This window comes from Anser brachyrhynchus, assembly GCF_964034855.1.
Source record: "Anser brachyrhynchus genome assembly, chromosome: 17".
NCBI classification, from domain to species: domain Eukaryota; kingdom Metazoa; phylum Chordata; class Aves; order Anseriformes; family Anatidae; genus Anser; species Anser brachyrhynchus.
Window position 1 is genome coordinate 839,878 of NC_137710.1, and position 23,205 is coordinate 863,082.

The following is a 23,205-nucleotide window of genomic DNA, read 5'->3' on the forward strand; positions in this document are numbered from 1 at the left end:
CTTACGGACAGCAAGGAGCCCCCGGGCACCGGCAGGGCCCTGCTGCCAGCGAGGGCACGCTTCTGTCCAAGGAGCCTTTTGGAAGCGCGCTGCAGGGCTGCCGGTGACCGCGGGGAGCAGAGGGTGGCTCACGGGGACGAGTAGGAGCCCACCACAGGCCACCTGCGGTCCCAGCCAAAGCTCCCTTTCTGCTGCGGCGCTGGGCAGGCAACGCAGACCTCAGGGCCTGTCACTGGGGCACTGACATCCTTCCTCCTCCCCAGGGTCTGCTGGCATAAAGCGTCGGGTTTGGGGGCAGCAGCTCTCCTCCACAGGAGGTGCCTGTGAGGAGCCCTGGTCCCGTGGGAGGAGGCCAAGGAGCAGGGGCAGAGGCTGGGTGTGAGTGACCTCTTCAGCCCCACAAACCTGTCCTCCCAGCACAAGGCCAGGGCTGCGGGCACCTTCCGGGCCCTCCTGTGAGCACGGGCCACCCCCTGAAACACTCAGTGATACTTAGCAGCCAGGAAGCATCTTGTTACAATTTACAGGGTATTAATGAGCAATCTGGTACATATGGGAACAAATGATAGCGCTCCGCGTTAATACTGGGGTCATTAATGCATACTCTAACAGAGGAAATAATTAGGATGAATTACAGCTGTAGGGCTGTGCTGGCTGGTGTGTGTGTGTGGAAAGTTCTCGGCTCTCCCCGAGCGAGGCGGTGCCGGCCCCAGCACACCCCCGTGGCCCGGTGGTGGCCGCTGCGATGGCCCACGGCCGTCAGGGGAACAGCCGGCAGCCTTGGGTCAAGTGTGAGGGAACGGCTTATTTGGTGTCACTTTTAATTAAGCTCGGCTGCAAAGCTCCTGTTACGTCTGAGGAATGTGTCCTACGAATGCAGTGCGCTACCATTAGTAGCATTTTATTTTTATTGTTGTTATTATTTATTAGCCTGGAGACCCAGCGGCCCATCGATTTGTTTCCGAGTAGCCCAAATGAGACTGGGCGGTCGTATGTCGCCTCCACCGGAGGCTGACACGGCCATTCTCAGCCGCAAGCCGTCTGCCACCCGCACACAGACTCGGGAGCAGTTTTGGCGTGAGAAGCCTCGGCGAGCGGAGCCGGCGGTGCTGGCAGCCCTGTTCCCACCTACGGCTCAGCAGCCCTGGGCAGCACCGTGCCATTGCGCGGGGCAGGGGCAGCGTCCGTCGGGTGGCTCGGGGGAACGAGGAGCCCTTTGCTCGTCTCATCAGGAAGAGCACAAGCACCACCTGTGGTGCGGCAGGCTCAACACGGGTGAATGTCCCATGCAGATGCGCTCGGACAAGCTGGTGGCCGTCCCGGTGCAGCAGGGCAGGGATCTTCCCCTCACTCGCACTGAAAGCAGAGCGTGGAGGAAGGAAAGGGGTGTGCTCTCCTGCAGCTCTCCGACTGATGACACAGTCCCTTTACGAGAGCAAACTGCGGAAACGAAAGCATGGAAAGTAGGATGCCAAGAAAAGACTCCTGGCAGCTGTGCCACTTGCAGTGCAGGCAGGGTAGCGGTGAGGAGGGACGGAGGGTTTGGGGCAGCTGAACCGCGGCACACGGGCACCCCTCGCACCACCAGCCCGCTGCAGGCATTCTGCTCCGAGAACTGGCGTGCCCCGAGCAGGATGCGCGCTGTTGGTGCCAGCGCTGCGCTCGGCGGCTTCAGTCAGCGAGGTGCTCCAACACGACTACCGTGTTTGTGGAGAGCACGGAAACCAGCGCGCACCGCCTTTGGGGCCGGCCCTCTCCCAGCCGGTGCTGAGCGCTGCTTTGCTGCTGCCCCGTCCCCGCAGCAGCCCGCGGGGTGGTGCAGCGGGGCCGGGCGCCGCGTGCAGCCCGTGCCTCCGTCCCTCAGCGCTGGTGCCTTGCGAGGGCGATGTCTGCGGCTTTGTCGCTGCTGATTTCTCTCCGCTCGCTCTTGCATTTTATAGTTTCAGACAAGCAGCCTTCACCTGAGGACATGTCAGAGCGTTGCTAGTTACTTGTCCAAAGGGGAAAACATTCTTTATCTCCTTCGGTAGCTCGTGCTTTATGATGCAGTAATACCCTGTCACTGGTGCTGCAGCCTCCCTGGGCAGCACGAGGTGTGCATTATGCGTGTTTCAGTGATTCCGCACATATTCCTCATTATGTATTGAGCCGACTACCTCAAATGCTATGCAAACGAAGGAATACAAATCTGCAATATTTTCAAAGTGAATAAAGGGCTTCATTTCAAGAGAGAGAGATTTTTGTGGCAAAGGCAACAGATGATCATTTCCAACGCGTTGCAGCCTGCAGTTTGGGAGCACGCCCCCCCCGCCAGCCTCACCTCCTCAGGCAGACACGGGTCACCTGTGGGCGCCCTGGGTGCGAGGGCAGAGCCTCCCGCTGGGGCCTCACCTGGGCCTCCCCCTGGAGGCTGCACCCAGGGCCTCCCGCTGGCGGCCACGGGCCCTGGGTGCGGGGACCCGCCGGGGAGCTCGGCTCCCGGTGCTCCCGTGCAGCCCTCAGCACACCAAGCACACTGTGCGTGTGCAGATATATGGGTAGTGCGTGTGTTTAATAAAATACAAACTTACATTTCCCTTTTCAAATGAAATTAACATACTTTATTGCCAGCTATAAGAAATATTCCTTAAGGGTAAGAAGTTTATAAAAAATTCAAAGTAACAAAGGCAAACTTATAAAAAATTCATCTTTTAGTAGTGATTGCTCTATAAAAAAAAAGTAAGTTTAAGTGAGAATGCAAAATTCACAGAATTAATTATGTAAACAGAGAAAAAAAGGAACAAGGGCTGAAAACTAAACTAATTAGCAGCAGAATCGCCCCACCAGTGTCAGCCTTGACCTGCAAGTCCTCTGCTTAAGAGTAACCCACTGTGACAATTGTGTTCTTCCGAACTTTTGTATTAAATAATTCTGCTGAGGCTCAGGGTAGCATTGACTTGATGGGTAGGATGGTAACTGCGGGGAGACACCAACTTTTCCCACCTGCGCACCACAGCCGGCAGCACTTCTGTGAGCCCTGAGTGTGTAAGGCCAGGCTGGATGGGGCTTCGAGAGACCTGATCTGGAGGGGTGTCCCTGCCCGTGGCAGGGGGTTGGAGTTAGGTGATCTTTAGGGTTGTCTTTAAGGCTGTCTGCGGACACCCTGGCTGCGGCTCTGCCAGCACAGCCGCCGTCTGCCCACCCTGGCTGGGGAGCAGAGGGCAGCGCACAGCACTGTGAACCAGGACTGACCCCGTGCTGATGCCCTGCGCCAAGGAACCCCGAGCAATGCGACAAAACAAGGGGCTCCGGGGCCAGGGGGGTTCTCTAACCTAGTTCCCTGCCTCTCCACATTTTCTCCCGAACGTGATGCTCTGCGTCGCGGAGCTGCCTCGCTGGCGGCAGGGCTTCCCCCAGCTGCGCCCCTGCGTCACCCCGCGGGACTGAGCGCCCCGGGGCCGGCTCACCCCGGGCAGGTGCGCGCCTCTCTGCACGAACCTGCTCTTGCCTCGCTGTTTGAATGCGCCCGGGCAGGCTCCTTTCTCCAGATTACTCAGGTTTAATGATTGCCCTGCTAAATTCAGAACAGCCAAATGCAAAGGACGGGACCGGAATGAGCAAGAGACTTCCCATTCACAGGCACATTAAACGTGTCATTGAGATGGAAGTCATTTGCTCATTCCAGCCTGTGCCTTGCATTATTTTTCACTGTAGGAAAATTTTCAGAAGGAGAAAAGAAACTTAAGGAACACATTTAAAAGTAAAGTTGAATAGAACAGGACTGTTGAGAATACAAATGCTGCTGGAGTTTCTTTCTAATCCCTTCTCATCACTGTCCTCTGCCTGAGCAGGCTCCGCTGCCCCGTCCCTGGGGCAGTGCTGCCGGCAGGATTTGTGCAGCAAGGAGCCAGCGCTGCCACTGCGGGCAGTGGGGACTGGGCAGGGACAGCGAGAGCCACGGCTCCTGTGGGTGCGCCGAGCTGGAGCCAGGCACCTGAATCAGCAGTGCCACGAGTCTTATTAACTCTGGGAGCATTACGAATGAATCCCTAATGCTGTCTGGTGACAGCACTTTTGGCAACACTCTTGGGGACAAGGCTGGAGGCCGTGCCGGGGGTAGCAGAAGTGCCTCCGAGCCGAGTCGCCAGCACCAAGCCGTGCATCGCAGCGGGGCCGGGGATGGAGAGCTGGCCTCGCGTGGCCTCGCCGTGCCCCGTCCTGGCCTCCCTGCAGAGCCTCCCACGGCGCTGCCTGCACGGGGCAGGAGCAGCATCTCAGACGGGGAGGCAGCAGCTACATTTAGAAAGTGTGCATGGAGGGAAGCATTTGAATTTCACACGAGCCCCTCGCCCACTCTTTTTTCTCACCCGCTCAGCTTAATGCATTCCTGACAATCTCCTTTCTTCATCCGTGGTTATTTTGGGCTGTGAGCTGTAGCACAAGTCGGTGCTGATCGTTCTGCTGTGCCCAGGTGTGCCGGCCCCGGTTCTGCGGAGCAAAGAGGCGCCGTTACCCCATCGCTGTCCCATGGTGAAATGCCAGGCAGGACTCCCGGCCCTCCTGCGGCCCCTTCCCTTCCTACGTTTGGCTTTCCCCGCCAAAGGGGGAGCGGTGTATGCCTCACGAGGGGAGAGGATCTGTGTGTAGTGAAATGCCTGGAGAAATGCACAGGGCAGGGCCTGGCACCCCCCCTGAGGCCTCCTGGAGGCAAAGTGAGCAGCGGGCTCTGCATGGCGATGGAAAGCCTGGGATGGAAATGGAAAGATGGAAATCTCCCCAGCCTGCTGCCTGCCCTGCGTTTAAACATCTCCCTGTCGCTGCTGGCAGGTGCCAGCATGTGCAAGTAAATGCTCTCCAGTGCCCTCTGCTTGGCATCGCTGCCCCCTTCTTCTGGCCAATCTCTAAAATGACTTTTAATTAGGATTTGAGAGGTTCCTTCCTGCCAGGCCAGTCCGCCAGGAACGAGACCCGTGCCGTAGCAGTTCTAATAAACCTTGCAGGGAGGGGAAGGTCTCCGCGTGTTTCTCAGCACTTCCATTTGCTGGAAGCCTGTGGCACCTGTGGCAGCATCAGCCGGTGGAGTAACGGCAGCGAGGGCGCAGGGAAGGTGCGTAATGAATATTGCATGTAGCAACACCAGACCGTTTCATTAGCGCTGGAGTGGAGGGCTCAGCACTTTTGCTGTTTGTTATCGTACGCAGGGATGTCGCAGCAAGCAAGCCTGGGTGGGCTCTGCTCACAGAAAAAGAAAAGCAGCCAGCATTGTAACTGCTGCCACAGAAACGGCCAGGCAGGAGCTCAGCACCCCCTGCACGGCTGCCTGCTGGGACGGAGGGGGACACGGTGTCGAAGGGGCATTTAATGGGAAGGCGGAGATAACCTTCCAGGAGGTAAATTTCTAGACTGGTGATAGCTCCTTGGATTTCCTCAGAGCTCTGAAAATGCAGGGCAAAACCAAAGCATTTGTTATGAGCTGAGAGCAGGAGAGGTAGGACCGACCTTCCAACACGGCACCGGACACCCTCAGCGAAAGGCCACCAAGGGGGTTTGTGCTGCTCCGTCACCTGCCCGAGGGACCAGAGCCGGGGGCTGAGGCCAGTCCGTGCCCACGGGCAGGCGCTGGGGGCGGCACCACCCAGGGGCACTGGGGGCACAGCGCCTGGGGACAGCTCGCGGGCTGCAGGAGAGACGTACAGCCGGAGCCCGCGCCTCCCCGCGCCGAGTGTGATTTGGGGTAATCGAGCGTTGTACTCCAGTCCCGGTAATATCACGGCAGCACTTCAGAGCTGGAGAGCTCTCAGCTGGGAGGTGCTCCCTGCCACTGGCACTGGTTCAAGCTGCCTGGTGAACTAAATTGATTTTTTATAGTTGCTCTGGAGCAAGTTTAATGAATCAGTTAGTAGCTGCTCCCCGCTTAAACCTTTCCTCGGTGCTGTAACTGCAGCACAGCGTTTCATAAAGCAGAGAAGGCTCCTTAAGCCTTACCCCTCACCTCCAAGCAGCACTGCCATCATTAGCTGCCTGCTGCATGGCTCCACATCATTACCACGCACCTTCGGAGAGCCCGCAGCTGAGTGCGGCGCGGTGCTGCCGGAGGAATCGAGCGCCAGGCGTGAGCAGGCTGCGGGAGAGGCGGCACCGAGCGGGTGCTGCCTGGCACCGACCCCGACCCGAGGCAGCCGACAAACCTGCCGCCGCGCTGTGCCTGCCTCCACCCGCTCCCGGCGAGGGGTGCCGAGCCTGCCGAGCGTCCCTCTGAAAGCCAGGGCCGGGACGGAGGCGTGCGGTGACGCGGGACGGCGCAGTCGTTGGCAGCTCCATCACGGCACACAGCTGCTGCACGAGCTTCCTCCTTCCCAACAGCTGCTGGGATCTGACCCTGTCGATCAGGCGGCACCAGGAAACCCACCGCGCCTGCCTGCAGCCTGCTAGGTGACATGAGTGTTTTCAAACATGCAGGCAGCTATCTGATCGGTGGTTTCCCCAGAGGACGGGGCTCTGGGGCCTCGGTGCGCACACTGCGCGCTGGGTTTTGCCAGTAAATGATGCTGCTTTCGAGCAGAGTGTTTAACTCTTGATGCACAGCAGCCGGGCTCAGCAGGGCGCTCAGCAAGGAGAGCAGGGAGAGCGGCTGGGGAAAGGGAAACATCGGGGCTGGAGGAAGCTGGAGCTGAGAGGGCAACGGCAGGGGGAGGCTCCCCGATGGCCCAGCCATCGGGGCGGCACGAGGCGCACATCCCCTGTGACATCAACACGAGAAGGAAATAAAAAAAATGCTTTTTGTTGATTTGGGACAAAAGATAATTAATATTGATTAAAGCAAAATAAATGCCACCAAGCATTAGCAGGAGAGCCAAGAAATCACTTAACTAGCAAACAAAGGATGTCTGTAGCCCTGTGAGAGCACGGGGCAGAAGGAGCGCGGGGAAGCCGGGGAAGCCGTGCATGGCACACGCTGTGAGCTCCCCAGTGCCTGCGCAGCACGGCAGGGTTTGCTGCCAGAGGGTGCCCAGGAGAGCCATGATGTGCCTTGGCTGCCTCCTGGGGACCCTGCCCAGTGCTGGAGGCAGAGTGTTTCCCCACAAGATGGTTCACACCTTCTTCTCACCTTCACATCACTCAGAGAACCCGTGACCAGTGCAGCACCAGTGCTGCACTGGTATGGGGAGTAGGGTTTCCCCAGGCCTCACCCTAAAATGCAGCAAAAAGTAAAGGTGAAACTGTGCAGCCCCCAGGGCAAAAAGCCCCAGTGCACAGCCCAGTGCTTCCTAACCCTGCCCTTGGGGAGGGCTCCAGCCCCCCCAGTGAGCCCCATGGAGCTCCGGCTGTGCCCCACAGCGTTCCAGCTGTGTCCCGTGGTGCTCCGGCTGTGCCCCCACTTCTCCAGCTGTGCCCCACGAAACCAGCCCTGCTGCCAAGCCCTGCTGACAGTGGCACCAGCGGCCCAGCCCGGGACACCAAGCACTCTCACTGGTGAGCACGCAGCAGATGGGATCATGGGCGCCCACCTGATGCTCCCCAAATTGCTTGCACCTCCTGCATAACGGGAGGGAGGACCTGTGGAGACCGGAGCGGCACGGTGGAAAGATGAATGGCAAGACAGGGCCATGCTGGAGAAGACCTGCAGCCCCTCCGTGCTGCCAAAGCTCAGGGCGATGGGCCTGGGGTGGCCGTGCCCTCCACGCACACCCCGTTCCCATTCACATCCCTCCGGCTCCGGCAGCTCCAGCCGAGGCTCAGAAGGTGAGCGTGCTGCCCTGCCGCTCGCTGGCTTGGCTTATTGTTTTTCTGACTTTAGAAAGTTGTTATGCTGTGAGCAGGGGAATGCATCTTAGAGCATCCTTGTTAATTTGAACAACTATTTACTTAAGCACCCAGCACGCTCCCCCTTGCATTATGTATGCGGCAATCCGCCCGCTCTCTGTGTTATAACTGCAGTATCGATCGGTACGACTTCAATAACCTCATTTAGATTCTGGACGCTGGCTCAGGGACTCTATCTCAGTGTCTGGTCAATAGCTTATATTTTTAATTTGTCAATAATCAGTCAGGACCTTGGTCTGAGTGCTGCTGAGGTTCTTTGCTCAATGGGGAAGGTGAAATCACTCAAGCAGGGTCATGTTTATGGCCTAAGTTGAACCATGGGAAATGGAGATATCAGTCAGGCCAATGAAAAATAACATGCTATATTATTTTTCATAAACCTGACAAAATCATATTTATTTAAAGACAAAGATAAGGCACCCAGCAGACAGTGCTCACTTTCCCTTCTCACCCGAGCGTGCTGTGCCCAGCAGAGGCTGAGACACGCTCGGTTCGGCAGGGGCTCGGCTGCCTCCCAGCACCAGCTCCTGCCCCCTCCCTTCTGCCCCTCTCTGACTTCCCCCACCCGCTGAAGGTGACTCCTTCAGCCTTGATTACAGCCTAATTAGCACCAACAGGGCTGAATAAGGTGTCAGGGACACAGGTGTATATATAGCTCAGAAGAGGAGGGCCTCGGTTTGCCTGAAAGGTGGTGGACCGGGGGGTGCTGGATCAGCCCTGCCTGGGGGCGCGAGAGGTGTTTGGGGTGGAGGCGTGCAGGCTTCGGTGAGAGGAGGACCGGGATCCCAGGTGAGTGGTGCGTGCCCGGCACCTGCAGCTAGCGTTTGGGTGGGGTGCTAACTGGTGTAAGGGCTTTTCTAAGAGTTGGGAGTTTAATAGGAGGAAGGGTGCGTGTCTAAAAACCCTGGCTTTTGGAGTCTGTGTGTCTGAACAGTGAGAGTCACTAAGGGTGAGGTGTTAACAGTGTTGACTTTGCTATAAGTGTACCTGGGAGATTAAAGTAAAATGAAAAAGCTTTCGGTTGCACTTTTGGCCCCCTGAGGGGAAACCTGGCTTTGCTCAGCTCCCCGTTACCATAGACATGCACTCGCACACAGAGGCACCAGCACGGAGCCAGGGCAGGCGCTGGGCAGAGGGTGGCCAGGCTCCAGCCCTGGCTCCTGTTTTTGGGGTCTGACCTCTGCGGTGGGCTAACCGACCTGGGCTCAGCTGGGCTGCTGTGTGAAGGCAGACGTGCCCGTGCCTGGGTGGGAAAGGGCTCCTTGCAGCAGCCGTGAAATAAGTTTGGAAGATCTTGTTACTTGGAGACGCATATTTTCGTGCACAATTTGGCTGCAATCATTCAGATATCGTGCACTCAGTTCTACTTGAAAAGGCAAAAAAAAAAAAAAGTAGAATAAACTGTTAGAAACCCCAAGGCAAGATGAGCCGACAAGTCGGAAAATGCTTATGCACACCTGGAGAGGCTATCAAAAAAAAAAAAGGCAGGAAAACCTGGAGCATTGATCGGGGAGCCTTCAATTGCCTTGACACTGACAGGGAGAGAACTGCGGAGAGAAGGGGCAGGGCTGCACACGCGGGGCTGTCTCCTTGCAGAGGTGTTGTGGAGTCAGTGAGATGTGAAGCACTTGCCAACGCACCCACGCAGCGAGGTGGGCAGGTGCCCAGACCGTAAATGCGTCAGGCTTTAATGCTGCTGGGAACGGGGATGGGGCTGTGTATGGGAGAGGGGGTGCGAGCGTGACCCCTGGGGCTGTCCCAGGGCCTCTGAGGGCTGTGTGGTGGTCTGGCGTTAAAAAGAGGAGGACAGAAGGCGGGGGGATGTCTGTGTCCATCCCTGCTCCCAGGCTCGCCCCCTGCTGTGGGTGCTGTGAGCCCCTCTGTGTCCCCAGGCTGCCCCAGAGCCGAGCCCCTCTCGGCACGGCCCCGTGCCCCCGAGTGATGCCAGCTGCCTGCTCGCCTGCAGGGCAGAGCTGAGCTGGGGGCTGTGTTTCTGCAGCTCCCGAATCCACCAAGGAGCCCTGCTCCGGCATCTCACACTTGTCTCCTTCGATTTCACTGACAGCCAATTCTGGAAAGTTGGAAGGTGTGCCATTATCTAGGACTACATTATGAAAGTGTCACGCGGGTGATGAATGGCAGCGTTCACAGGCTCCTAAAGAACAGGGAGGAAAGAGTGACATTAGGAAAGATTTTCTTTTTATGGTTTCTTCAATAGGGAGGGTTCTTTGGAGGGTTGTATTTCAAATCAGATAATCAAACACTCCTCCTGGCCTCCCAAACTTTGCAAAAAAACTGCTGAAGTGTCTTACTGGGGGGCAAGGGGAGAAGACGCTTCAAGTCTTGGATGCCAATAACGTCTGCCCTCGCTCCTTGCAGCCCGACGCCTGCTTGGTGCCACCTGGGGTGCCAGGGAGATGCCGGAGCTGCGCGTTTGGTGCGGCCTCCTGGGGGGGGAAGCCGCTCGGGGGCAGGAGCAGTGTGTGCTCTGCGTGAACGGGTGCTGGGGGCAGGAGGAGAAGGAAGGACAGGCAGAGAGGGGGAGGGAGGGAGGGAGGACTGGCAGCAGAGTGTGGCCCTGGTGCTTGGTGAGCATCCCAGTGGGGGCAAGGCATTGCCCACCCCACCAGGGTGTGTGTGGGGGGGACCCACAGGGCCATGAGCACAGTGGAGGGGCTGATGCTGGCTGCAGCAGTCCGTGCTCGCGGGCGTTTCGCTGCCATGTGCTCGACTGTAAGCCCCCAGCCCCAGAGGCCCCCTCGGTTCCTGCCCCACAGACCCCTGCCCGCACACCGGGGCCGAGCTGCCGCTTCCTGCACCTCCCTGTGCCCTGCTGCGGGACCAGCTAATAGGGCATGTGGGCACGTCGTTTAAAATGATATTTAATACTGCTGGAAAAACCCTAAAGACCTATTGACCATGCAATATACTGTGTCAGTGCATTTTACAGGCAAGTACAAAGCGAACATCAATAACCCCACATGTGCTATTACTGCACACATCTCGCCATTAAAATAAGGACCTGGCACAGCAGCTGAAAGCCCTGTTTGTGTTTCTGCTGTCACGGTGAGCACAATGCCTCCCAGGGCGTGGGGAAGGGACAGGGCCGTCCCTGCCGTGCCCTCCCCAGTACGGGCCCAGCCGCGCTAAATGGGTGGTGGTGTGAGAGCTGGGAAGTAACACGCGTCCTAGAGCTGCATGCCTGTGCCTGCAGAGCATTGGTGATGTTTAGCAATTAAAAAGGTGTGTGTTATGGGCAGAAAGTGCCCTGGCAGACCTTTCCAGCATCAGACGCTGAGCAGCCTAAAGCCCAGGTTGCAGTGCTGCAGCTGTGGTGCTCTGTGGCTTGCAGGCACCTTTAGACTCTTTCCCTTTGTATTTGTCAGTGCACAAGAATTTCTTGTTGGGTCCAGACATCCGTTATCCCAAAAGGCATGAGGTGGTACGTGAAAATGCACTTTGGGAAGTTTTGTTTGCTTTTTTCCCCACTTCTTTATATATAAATAAGAAACCGTGCTTTATCTGTTAAATATTTCAAGGTCATTGTTTGGCTCTGAGGTAGGTAGTTCCCTATGTCTGTGCTGATGGTATCAATGTCAGTTTGTATCTCAGCAGCTTCAAGGGGTAACAATCCTTGAGTGCAGACATGGTAAATGTTGATATGGAATCTTGATAATTAATACCTAGACACTAGTCTACTTTATACTGGATAATGAAATAGAAAATTTCATCCCCTCATCCCAGCAAGAGGAGGGTGCTTGAAGAGGCTTCTTTCTCTTTCTTCCCACCAGAAGATTGCCCTGTCTTAGGTACCATACAGCTTCCTTATTGAATAAGGCAAAAACCAAGCAGTACCAGCCCTTTCAGAAAGCAAAGCTTTGCTTGTTTTTCTTTTTTTTTTCTTGCCTTCAGGATATTAATGAAAACAGATTAATAAAATCAAAGGCAGCACAATTAGACAGGGCATCAAGGAAAAAAATGTTTGCTGTACAATCTTTCAATTTTCACGGCAGTTCTCACGCTGAGAAAATCTGTCTGCGATTGCTGATGAAAAGATAGAAAACTGATGTACGCAACACGAGGGAGGGATGTATGAGTGCAGTTCCCTTTGTGCTCCTCGTGTACAACACGCTTGTGCAGCAGCGTTAGCAGGTTCCCAGCACAATGATGTCCCTGCATTCATTTGGCGCTATCTGTAACACGGCGCTTAATGAGTTGGGTGGTTTGCAATGAAGTTCGGGAGTGGGGGCTGGCAGGGTCCCACTGCTGGGCGCAGGAGCTCCCGGCCCCCTCCCCATGGGGCTGGGGGTGGCACCAGTAGGGTCGGGCCCACCCAGGGCTCCCCCCAGCTTGTCAGGGCCGGTCTGTGGAGCATCCCCTTCCATGAGCTCTCCTGCTCCCTGATTCTCCCAGCGACTTACCATAAGGAAAGCATTTATTTTAGCAGTGTTGCTGGGTTACCGCCGTTAACCTGGACCCTGTTTGCAGCAGCTGAGAGGGTATGGCATGTATTTGGGAGTCTGGGCTTGCTGCAGATCGTAAAACACCTCCAGCATCTATTTTTCTCTAAGATTGAAGTAGCAATTGCAATAGGAAGGATCTGGAGCACTGTTTCAGCTACTGGGGAAGGAGCCCATCCTCAAGGAAATCACATCCCAGCCTGGGAGCCTTCTCCATCCGACACGTCTGATTCACGTGCTGTATATGTGGCTCATGCAGGGCTCATTCTCTTTGCATAATGAGGCTGCAGGGACTTCCCTTGCTCACAGAATCACGGTGTAAATGCAGAGTGAAGGCAATTAGATCAGTGTTTACATTTGTGGGAAGACACCTCCTGATGATTTTCTGCTAGGAAAATGCGTTCTCAGTGAAACCGTTGCTTGGGTTTTGCGTCCTGCTGTTCCCAGTCGGCACCTATTGAGACCAGGAAGAAGAGCAGGGCAGGCAGAACTGTTTGCGTGATCAAGGCTAAGAGGTTTTCAATCAACAGGTCATTCAGGCTGCAAATTTCTTTTAAATTAAAGATATATTTTTAAAGCACTGAAAAGCCTGAAGCCAGACAAGACGTTCCTTCACTGTGCACAGACTCTCGTTGCACCACTGCTGCTGGGGGGCTCTGGAGGGCCCGGGGAACGCAGGCGGTGCTCCGTGGGGCACGGCCCCCTCTCGTGTGTGCTTCATGGCCAACCTGAAGGCTCTGCCTTGCCTGTAAAGCTGTTCCTCTTCAGAGCTGGGAGAAACGGCAAGGAAGCAAGAAGCCTCGGTTGATTTTTTTTTTTAAAAAGGTAGCAATAAATCTGGAGCTAGTTATGCCAGTGTAAACAGAGGAACTGGTCTCAGCGAGCTGATCTGGAGTGTGCTGCAGCACTGGAGAGCAGCGCAGGGCTGGGGGCTGCAGGCCGATGGGTCGGGGGCTCGGCTGGGCACGGTGCCCACCCGCTGCTGCTGCTCCTGGTCCTGCTCCTGGGGGAGGCTTCAGCCACTCGTGGACCCCTCCTGCCAAACGCTGGAGCACTTCATGGAACGACAGTAATTATTATAGCACTAAAACAAAGCACTGAAAGCTTATTGCTTTGGAGAGATCACTAACTATCTTTTGTCTAATTACTTGGCTCCAATTAACATTTTACCACAGACAACTTCTGCAAGCACTTTTCTCAGAAGGAAAAAACAGTTGTCAACAGGAACATAAAGTAAAAATCCGCTAGCCTTGGAAATGGCTTTTGACGCCCAAGTGGAAAAACGAGAGTCCTGTGTGACCGTCTGTGGGGATGAGCCCGCTGTCCCTCGGGAGCGGCCACGCTGTCCCCCCCCACGTGGAGGGGAGCGGGGCCTCGTCCCCCTGTGCGGGACGGGGGGGCTGTGGGGCTGGGCACGGCAGCACGCCCGGGTTCACGGGTCTCCGCGGCAGGAAGTTTGGGGGCAGGAGTTGCAGTCTTTGGGCGCCGGCAGCAGTGTGGGTGTGCAGATGTGGTGGGAAACCTCTCCGAGTCCCAGCTTCCTTCTTGCCAAAGGGCCTAGGAAGGGCCGAGCCGGCATCCCCCTACAATGCCTAAATTCAGCAGTGCGTGTTGCTGTGCTTCCTAGAGCTTGCGTATTTACATACATCCTATAATTACCATCTGCACAGCCAGAGGCATTTGCTGGAAATGGGTTGATTCCATCTGTTGGTGCAATTTTCTCAGAGGAATTTGCATTGATCACTTTTTTATGCAAAGCTTTTGTATAGATCATTTTTCCCCTATTTTTTTTTAATACAGCTAAATATTTTTGGGGAGGGGAGAGGCTCTTTGGCGGTGCAGGAGCGGGCGGGCAGCCCCGCTCTCAGCCCATTGCTGCTGCTGCCCTTCTGCTCCGCTTCAGGACGGGCTAGCGGCCGCTCCAAGTGCGGGCTGCTCCAAGATGGCATTTCTCAAATATTTACAGTTTTCTTTTAAACCTGAGGTGGTAACTCCTGCTAAACGGGATGACCTTAAATTAGGAGAAATGGGGTGCGGTAATTAGTCAGTCAGCTGATTATTCTAGACCAGAGATTTCAGACTCTGTACCTGTTAGGACCAGATGGGACTTTTTGCATATTTTTGACAGCTGTAATGAACAGGGCAGCATCATATTGATTAAATGTCTGGGAAATTAACAGAGCCCTCTGGAGCTCCGTTACTTACTGTAACCGTCGGAAGGCTCCGTGAGGTTCACCTGAGTGCGGCTGCTCGGAGGGCTCGGTGCGGGCTGCCGGACCCCGGCCTCGCTGCAGGCGCTTGGCAGCGGTGAGAAAAGGGGAAAAAGCCAGAAGTGACCGAAGTAGCGGCTGCTGCACCCACAGAACGGGGCTGGAGATGCAGCCGAGGAGGGCTTCAGGTGCGCTGGTGGTGGTGGTGAACCTGGCAGCTACAAGTTTCTGCCACTGCGGGGGGAAATAAATAAAGCTCCTTTGTGCTGTAAACAGTTATCAGGAAAGAGCAGAGAAAATGAAGTGAACTCTTCCAATGCATCATGGAATATTACTGTATTTCATTTACTGTGGCACCAATTAGATGAGAGCCTGTTCTATTAACGTGCACCCTTGCAGATCCATGCTAAATTAACTGCTAGATCTTCACTACAGCAGTAAAACGATTGATTTCTCCCCTTAATCAGTTTATTTCATTAGTTATACATTTATTTTTACATGCATTTTGCCAAGCTGCAGTGAAATGACCTATCAAGGTATGTGACATCACAGAGTGATTTGAATATTAACCAAATAGCTATTACAGCAGTGGTAGTGCTTAAAGATCATATGTAAATCAAATGTCAGGGGATAAAATTGCAGCAAGGGCTGTCAGAAAACAATTTAGCGGTGGTTAAAGGGACAGCTCATGGCTCTGAGAATTGTGAACTTTGCAAATGAATAATCTCCTTGCCTTTGCTTTTCTCCTGTTTCCACAGGAAAAACGATACAAACTTTTCCCCACACTGTACTTTTTTTTGTTTTGTTAAATTGTGCAGCTTTAAAAGCTTTCCCTTTTGTATTCAGCATCTGGTTACTAAGCAGCAGTTGTAACTTTAAGGTTAGGTGCCGAATAATTTCCATTTCTGACCCAGGGAGCCTAAATATGTTAAATATAAATAGCTGTGAATAGTAAGAGGCAAAAACGGCTTCTCCAGCCCTGCAATTATGGGAAATGTACTCCCAAGGGGCGAAGGGGAGAACGAAGCCTCATGACGTGCCCCTCGTGCGGTGGTTTAGGCAGGAGCGCGAGCAGCCTCCCCTTTTCTCTGTCCCGCAGGTACTGCGGTGGCTTTGGGGGGTGAGGAGCAGCCCATGGGGTGCAGGCTCATCCCCTGCGTGCAAGAGAGGTCCCAGCGGGGCAGGGGCCCCGGGGCCACCAGAGCCCATGGGCATGGCCGAGCCCTCGCAGGAGCAGCTGCAGCCTGAGCCTCGGGGTCTCTGGCTGGGGGCAGTGATGGGGGCTGTGGAAGCACAGGGAGGGCACGGTTTGGGCAGGGGGGCTGAGCGTCCCCGGGTGCTGAGCTTGTGCTGGCTGAGCGTGGGGTGGGTGGTTTGTCTTTGGAGCAGCAATGGGGAAATGAAGCGTCAGTGACCAATCATCAAAGGCAGCGGAGGCAAAAAGCAGCAGCAGATACCCCTACAAAACAAATGAACAGGCAGCGGGTGTGATGTGAGCCCTGCCATAAAGCTATCCGTCGAGTGCTACCTAACTGGGGTTTAAATCCAGCTCTCGTGTCCCTGGGGCACCATCTTACAAGATCCGTCTGCACAGAGTAAACATGGAAATTATATAATTAGCCCCTCAGAGAAAAGAATTCGAAATTCATGGGAACTTAAAGTTAAGAGAGAAATATCACCTCTCCCGCCCCGCTGTGTCATCTCTGGATGTCAGGCTGTGCACAGGAGCCGCGCCTGGTAGCGGGGGGCTCGCCGTGGGTCTGCTCCGGTGGCTCCGTCACGGCCCCAGCACCAGTGGGGTGGGCTCCGGCGGCCACGGGGGTGGGCGACCTCTGCCCTGGGGCAGGAGGGGGCTGGGGATGTGTTGGGCCTGAGTCTGCCGGTGTCTAATCAAACAGCAGTGCTGGCAATAACCTGGTATTATAAATGGGAATTGTACTCCATCAAAATTGATTCCAGAGTAAATTGAATATTGAGTTAAATTCCAGCGCCTGGTGAAACCTCTGCCTTCCCTGCTGCTGCCATCCAGCACTGAAGCAAATCCATCCCAGAGTCATCTGGATATAACGCGCTGCTATTTGACCTTGGGTTACTACAGTAACCTTAAGTGCACGGTAATATACTTTCAGTCACTGTTCAATGCTCAGGGGAATGTTTTAGGGCCCTTGGCTGGAGTGAATATTTTTATGCAGGCTATAATTTCTTTTAAGACCTTCGCAGGCAGCCAGGCAGCCTTCGCAGCGTCCTTCTCTGCTCCCCTCGAGACCCCGCCGCAGCAGAGCCCAGCGGGGCAGCAGCAGGGGGGCACCGGGGGTCTCTGCCCTCCCCGCGGCTGTGCAGGGACACGGGCACCCTGTGGCAAGGAGGAGGTGTGGGGCTGCAGCCCCTCCTGCTCACTGCTTGGGCTGGGCTGTGGGAGCATCATCCTGGTGGTGCTGGGCTCTGCCTCCGCGCTGCTCCTGCTGCCCCCTCGCTCCTGACCCACGGCACGCCCTGCTCTGCCACCCCCGGGCCTCATTTGAGCAGAGATTATGCTAAATTCGGTTAAGCTGGACAAACGCTCGCTGGAGACCCGGAGAAGAACCCCCCAAACTGATTTTCATCTGTGGATCAGGCAAAATTTGATTCACAGTCCAATCCTCCAAAGGGGAAAATTTGCACAGAATCCCTGCTTAGATTTTATTTTAAGCAAATCCTATAAAAATCCATCTGAAGGAGACAGTAACGCCATCTTTCAGATCCTGCACACTGTATCTGGGAACATGTGTTCTGCTTTTTTATAATAAAAAATGTAGGGTTTCCTTGTGTTGCCATATGTTTTTGCATTTATCTGTGCACTTGCTATAACCCTATCTGCTGTGTGTGCCTACAGTGCTATCTGTGTCAGTATTGAAATGCATCGAGTGAGTATCATTCATGCAAAAAATGAGCCTAAAGTCTCCCTGAAGAGCAGAATATAATAGAATACAATTGTATCATTTAAAAAACTTTGCATCGTATTACACAGTCAAAAAAAAAGATAATATATGCTACAACAGAGGAAGCAAATGAAATATGGCATTAACGCTTCAGTTGCCCAGGTAGGTGCTTGCCGCAGAGCCCCATGTTGGCTCTGGGGTGTGCGGCTCACGGGGCGCTGTGCCGATGCCCCCCGCCTGCACCAGGAGCTGGTTTTGGAGCTGTCCCGGGCAGGCCAGCTGTGCTGAGAGAGCCTGCAGGGCTCCGGGGAAGCGTGCTTGTGTTCACGGGCACCTCAGGCTGGGGATTTTGGGGTGCCCAATGCTGCCCATCTGATGACATGGAGCAGTGGCAGCAATTCTGCGTCTCCAGGCTCCCACCACTGGTGCCAGGCACCCGCCTCCGCCCGCGGCTGACCCAGCCCTGCCGTGTCCTCGCCCAGGCTGGCATGGCGAGGAATATTCTTGCTTTGAACAGTATCTGTTCCCAAATCATGTATAAAACATTTGCAGAAACCACTTACTCCTCATGTATTTTTTATGAGTCCGATCCTAAGTTAAAATATATAAACATAAAAATATCAAGAAGTACTTTAGGAAAAAAAAAGTTATTTCATAAAATATCAGGAGACCAATTTAAAACCTTGCTGAAGCTCCCGCCCGTGTGTGCAGCCCTGCCTAATGGCACGGCGTTCAGCGGGTTTCTCCCACCAGCGGGGACTGTTCCCATCATTTATCCAGCCCCTGCCTCTGGCGCTCTGGCAGGCTCAGGCTTTCACACTTGAGAAATAAACCCTATAATTTTATTTAATCCAGGGGATAATCTTTCTGTAATGTGCCAGGACAAAGATGGGAAGTTTTATTTCCCGAAGACCAGATTAAGACAGTTTTGCTCTGGCAGAGAGGAGAGCCAAGGCGCCTGCAAGACCCCAGCAGCGTCCTTTCGAGGCGGCGTTTCCAGCAGGGTCCCCGGGCAGCCGGCGGGGAGGGGGCCGAGTCAGGCCCTGCCCAGCTCCCAGGTGGTTCCTAACCCTGCTAACGAGGGAGAATTTACAGGCAATCCCAGGCCTCAAGATTTATTTTTCCCTTTTCAAGGACGTGCATCCTTGAAGCCTCCCCTAGCCATGGATCATTTCAGGCGCGGGCGGAGCGGGGCGCCCCGTGGGGCCGGCGGTGCCACCCCAAAGGCAGCTCCCGGCCCCGGCTGAAGGGGCAACATGCAGAGGGTTGCCCGGGTACCCGTGCTTGCCCCTGGCTCGTGCCCATCTATAAGCAGCCCAGGCAGAGCATGGCCAGGGCAGGCCACTGGGACCCCCGCCCCAAAGCCTGAGGGGTACTGCCCCCAGACACAGCCGTGGTTGGCCCCAGCCCTCCTCTGCCACCCCGCTGCCCCCACCAGAGCCCCCGGTGCCACCGCTGACCCCTGGGGAGCAGGGCTGGGGGACACCAGCCCCCAGGGGTCCCCCCCTCTGCAGCTGTGCCGCGCCTGTTCCTCCGCACCCCGCTCAGCCTCCCAGGGTGCCTCCGTAAACTACACCAGCCTCTGGCAGTCCGGACTGCCTTTTGCCATGAAATCCTGGGGGAAAAAAAAAGTTAATGTTTATTTTTTCCATATTTCCTTTTAATTTGGTCCTGATAAGCCGAGGTGGAGGAGTTAATTGGGGGGAATTACCCTACCAGTCATTGCGTTCCGTTTGCTGAATACGTTGCGTGTGCTCGTTTCCTGCAAAATCACCCCTCTGATTTCTACTTTTCCCTTTCTCCTGCTTAACTGAAAAAATGAGGTGCAAGGAAACCGACCCCAGCATCCGCAGACTTCCCCTCCCCGTCCCGGTGCGGTGTGCGCCGCGCATCCGCGGGGGAGCTCCCGGGGCCCGGGCAGCTCAGAGCCCTGCTGGAAGCACTCAGACACGGCGGGCGAGTGAAACACGCCTAGGCAAAAATTACAGCTGGGGTAATTTAAAAGGCCTTTCATTTCCCCATGCCCTCCGTCTTGTTCTCATTGAATCCTTCCTCAGAAAAGCAGCATGCTATTTTCCTGTTAGGGCAGTTTTACTGGAAACCCCTGAGACAAAACCTTGCTTTTGTAGGTAAAAATTGCTACTTTTGTTAATTTTGCCTTTAAGCATTATTAGTTAAATATTGTTTCTTTAAAAATGTATTTAATTTAAACTAAAATGCTGGAAATTTCCTTTCGAGAGTACTTTTTTTTCATGCACATGAATATTAATGCCTTTCTCAGAGAGATCTACTTGAAAAAAAAAAAACAAGAATAAATTAAATACCTACAGATTTTTCTAATTCCTCTTTTTGGTGACATGCCGTCATTACATCAAATTACTGAGATGTGCTCCCATTTTTTTGTGTGTGTGAAAATTATGGAATATAAAGTATATGTAAATGCAGCAAAAGGCTGTGAAGAAAGAACAGGGACAGGAGAAGCATTAGGTATTCAGCCAGCATCGTTGTGAGCCAATTAATCAAGCAGTGGCGAGGAAAGATGCAGAAACGATGAGTTCGCCCTTCATGTTGATGAGGCCGGTCCAGGGCAAATGCTGCTGCACCTGAGCTCATAGTTAGGCATGCAGAAAGGAATCATGGGAATATCTTCACGCCTTTGTCTTTCTCGTGAAGGATGGAAAATGTCAAGCTGTTGTTTGGCTGCATGTGGGAGACTCGCTGAGAATTCACAGTCTGGCGAAGCAGCCTTTAACTCTTTGTGGACAGGCTCTCCCGGCACATCTGCAGCGAGCGCCGGCAGCCGCGGCCGCAGGGGGCCCTGCGGGGTCTTGGGGCTGTGGTTTTGGGGAAGGGGGGGAGGTCTGGGGTCCGACTGCATCAGAAATGTTTTCGTGTGCCTCTCCCCGAGCCGTGCCCGCAGCAGCCTGCGGCACAAAGGGAAGGGGCGTCACGCCGGCAGTGAGCCCTTTCCTCCTCATCCCCTGACCCTTGTCAGGCCCCGCAGCCAGGGCACCAGCCGCTGCTGTCCCCCAGACCCACGCCTGGCTGTGGGACAGGACTGAAGGCCCTGCAGCCCATCTCCCATGGGCAGAAACCCATCTTGCTAAAAAAAAAAAATATAATAAAAAATGCTGCTCTCAGGGTTTGGTGCCTCGGGGCCCTCAGCTGTCTGCAGGGGGCTGCTGCCCCAGGCCCCCCAGCCCCACTGCATGACGCCGGGTGTGCTTTTGGCTGCTGTCTCTGGGCTGGCAGGGGGGCAAGGGGTGTGCAGAGAGCCCCAGGGGGCCCTTGGGCACAGGGCGGTGCTGCCCAGAGCCAGCACAGGAACAAGCACACAAAATTGTTTTTCACAATCACGCTCTGAGCCTGGCGCAGGAGGCATGGCGGCGGGCGCGGGTAGGAAGACACGAGGTCTGCAGACCTTTGTCCGCACCCCTCGCTCGGCCGAGGTGCTGCAGATCTCTGATCCTTCTCCTCACCCACCTGTGGGCTTTGCCCTTCGGTCCTTGCCCCCACGACCTGGAGCAGTGTCTCAGCTGCTCCTCGCCGTTGCTGACTTGGTGAGAACTATTGCATCCCGCGCATCGCAGATGACGCGTTTCTATTTATAATTGCCTGCAAATAGTTTGCTTTTCCTTCAGCATCATGATTTTGTTGGCCTAAGTTCAACTCCTGTTCTCAGATAACTCCTCAATGCTTTTCTCTTATCACACCAGTAATTCCCCAACTGCACTGAGCTTCAGTACCTTGCACCTTATCCATAGGGTAAACCTTATTTTTCTCAAGTAATTTGTAGCATTTTCCAAGGTCTTTGCCATTCTGATTCTGTCCTTTAATGCATTCAGAAATTTTGAATTTATTAATTATGTTCTTTTTCCATCATATAGGTCGGTAACACTCGATAGCACTGTACAGAGGCTAAACCTAGTTGCAGTTCTTCAAGAGCAAACCATCAATGACTAGTCTCTGACTGCAGTTTTTCAACTGGTTTTACACTCGCCAAATAGTATTTTCATCTAGACTATGATTCCTCAGCTTGCTTGTGAGAATGTCATATAAGACGGTGTCAAAAATCTTATTAAAGTCAAGATATGACATTTACTGCTTCTTTTCTATCCAGAAGGCCTATTACCCTGTCGCAGATGAAAATTAGATCGGTTTGCCACGATTTGTTCTTGACAAACCCATGTTGGCTGCTACTCACCCTGTTATCTTCTTGGTGCTTATAAATAGTTTGTTTGATCATTTGTTCCAATATTTTTCTGGGAACTGAAGTTGAACTGACTTAAACTGATTATAATTTCCTACCTTCTCCTTCCCCTTGCAAGGCAGCACCGTGGCTGCGATCGGCACCGCCTGGTGCCTCCCGCGCCTGCCGCGGCTGCTCAGGGCCACCAGGAGCCACCCGAGATGTCACCACTGCGCTCCAGCACCCGGCCATTCACCGCGCCGGCCCGGTCACGGCTGGACTTTTATCCAGATGGCTCCTGCAAAGGAGTTTCTGCAGCCCTCTGCCCTTCCCTGCAGCACCCTTTGTGCCGCGGTGCTCCCGGCCTCCTGCACCCATGGGGAGCAGCAGGGTGCCCCGAGGTGCCGGCAGGGCTCAGCGCGGCGCCCCAGGGCTCACGCGCTGCTGCTGCTGTGCCACGGGAACCCGGGCGGGCTGGGCAGAGCGTACCTGGGTGGGGGAAGCATAGGGTCCACCGCCTGAGGCTTCTCATTATAGAGAGAAGCATTTCCTTGTTTCTAATTAAATATAAAGACTATCTTACAGTTATAATTACTACCAGGTGGCTAAGGATTAAAGGGGCAGCATCAAAGGCTTGCCTGAGAGAAGCAAAGGCCGGGTCTGCCTCCTTCATCATAAATCACCAGGAATTTCTTTTCTCTTGAAACTCTCTGTGGCATGGGGCTGCCTTCCAAGTACTGCTTGGGCGCCAGTTTGAAATTCTGACCCTTACAAAATCCCTCTCCATATTTTAAAACAAGCGGAGCAGAAGAACAATGGTTAATAAATATCAATCCACTGAGATCAAAAGTTTCTGTGAAAGGCTGGGAGACTTGCAGCTGGGTGAAAGCCCTGCCTCACTTCATTATTGAGAGCCAGGTGAAGGTGGGAAGCTTCTCCCCACCTGGGACTGGGAAAATTGGCACTTCTAGTCCGTGGCCTCGATGATGGGCTTTGTCTCCTTTCTCGGTCTGATTGATTTGTTATTGTCTTTGCTGAAAACAGCAACAAATCCTCCGGCTCCCGCTCCTCACTGCTGGCATAGGCGGGACACGGTGTGCCAGGATGACCCTGGGCTGCAGGGCTGGAGCTGGGCTGGCGCTCAGCCGGGCAGGAGAGGGCAGCGGGGGGACACAACCCTCTGCACAGCGAGTGCCGGCCAAGCCCTGCAGCTGCATGGCCCAGCGTGGGGTCGTGGAGCTACTAAAATGGGGACCTGGGGTGAGGGCCACACCTTGCGCAAGGCTGCGTGAAGCTGGAGTGATGGAGCCATTGCAGGTGGGACAAAAAATGGTGTAACGAAGTAAAGGCTTCCATGGTGAAGGAAGGATGGACAAACCTTCCCAGCTGGCTGCCCTCAGCTGGTTTCAGCCCCTCTTGTGCCCCTCCAGCCCCACCTTGCCCACCCTGGGATGCCCTCCCTGGACGTGCCCTTCCTGGGCTCCCTGCGGGGATCCTGCACCGTGCCTGGCCCTGGAGGGTCCAAGGAGCTGCTGGCACCCGCAGCCCTCGGGGCCACCTGGCTGACCCCCTGTGGGTCCGGTGGCCACCAGGCAGGATGCCAGCAGCCACCAGCCAAAGCACGG

General features: G+C 54.7%; 1 protein-coding gene across 4 annotated transcripts in view; it reads left to right on the top strand.

The window, feature by feature from the left end:
• Positions 1-974: 974 nt before the first annotated feature.
• Positions 975-23,205, top strand: part of LOC308179202 (uncharacterized protein) — a gene marked incomplete at its 5' end in the record, with an annotated part of 50,659 nt that continues 28,428 nt past the window's right edge. For all 4 annotated transcript variants that reach the window (XM_080559020.1, XM_080559019.1, XM_080559021.1 and 1 more), the window contains one exon: positions 975-8,592. In XM_080559020.1, coding sequence (XP_080415146.1) covers positions 975-1,910 — 936 coding nt within the window. In that variant the 3' untranslated portion in view covers positions 1,911-8,592. The remainder of the gene's footprint in view (positions 8,593-23,205) is intronic.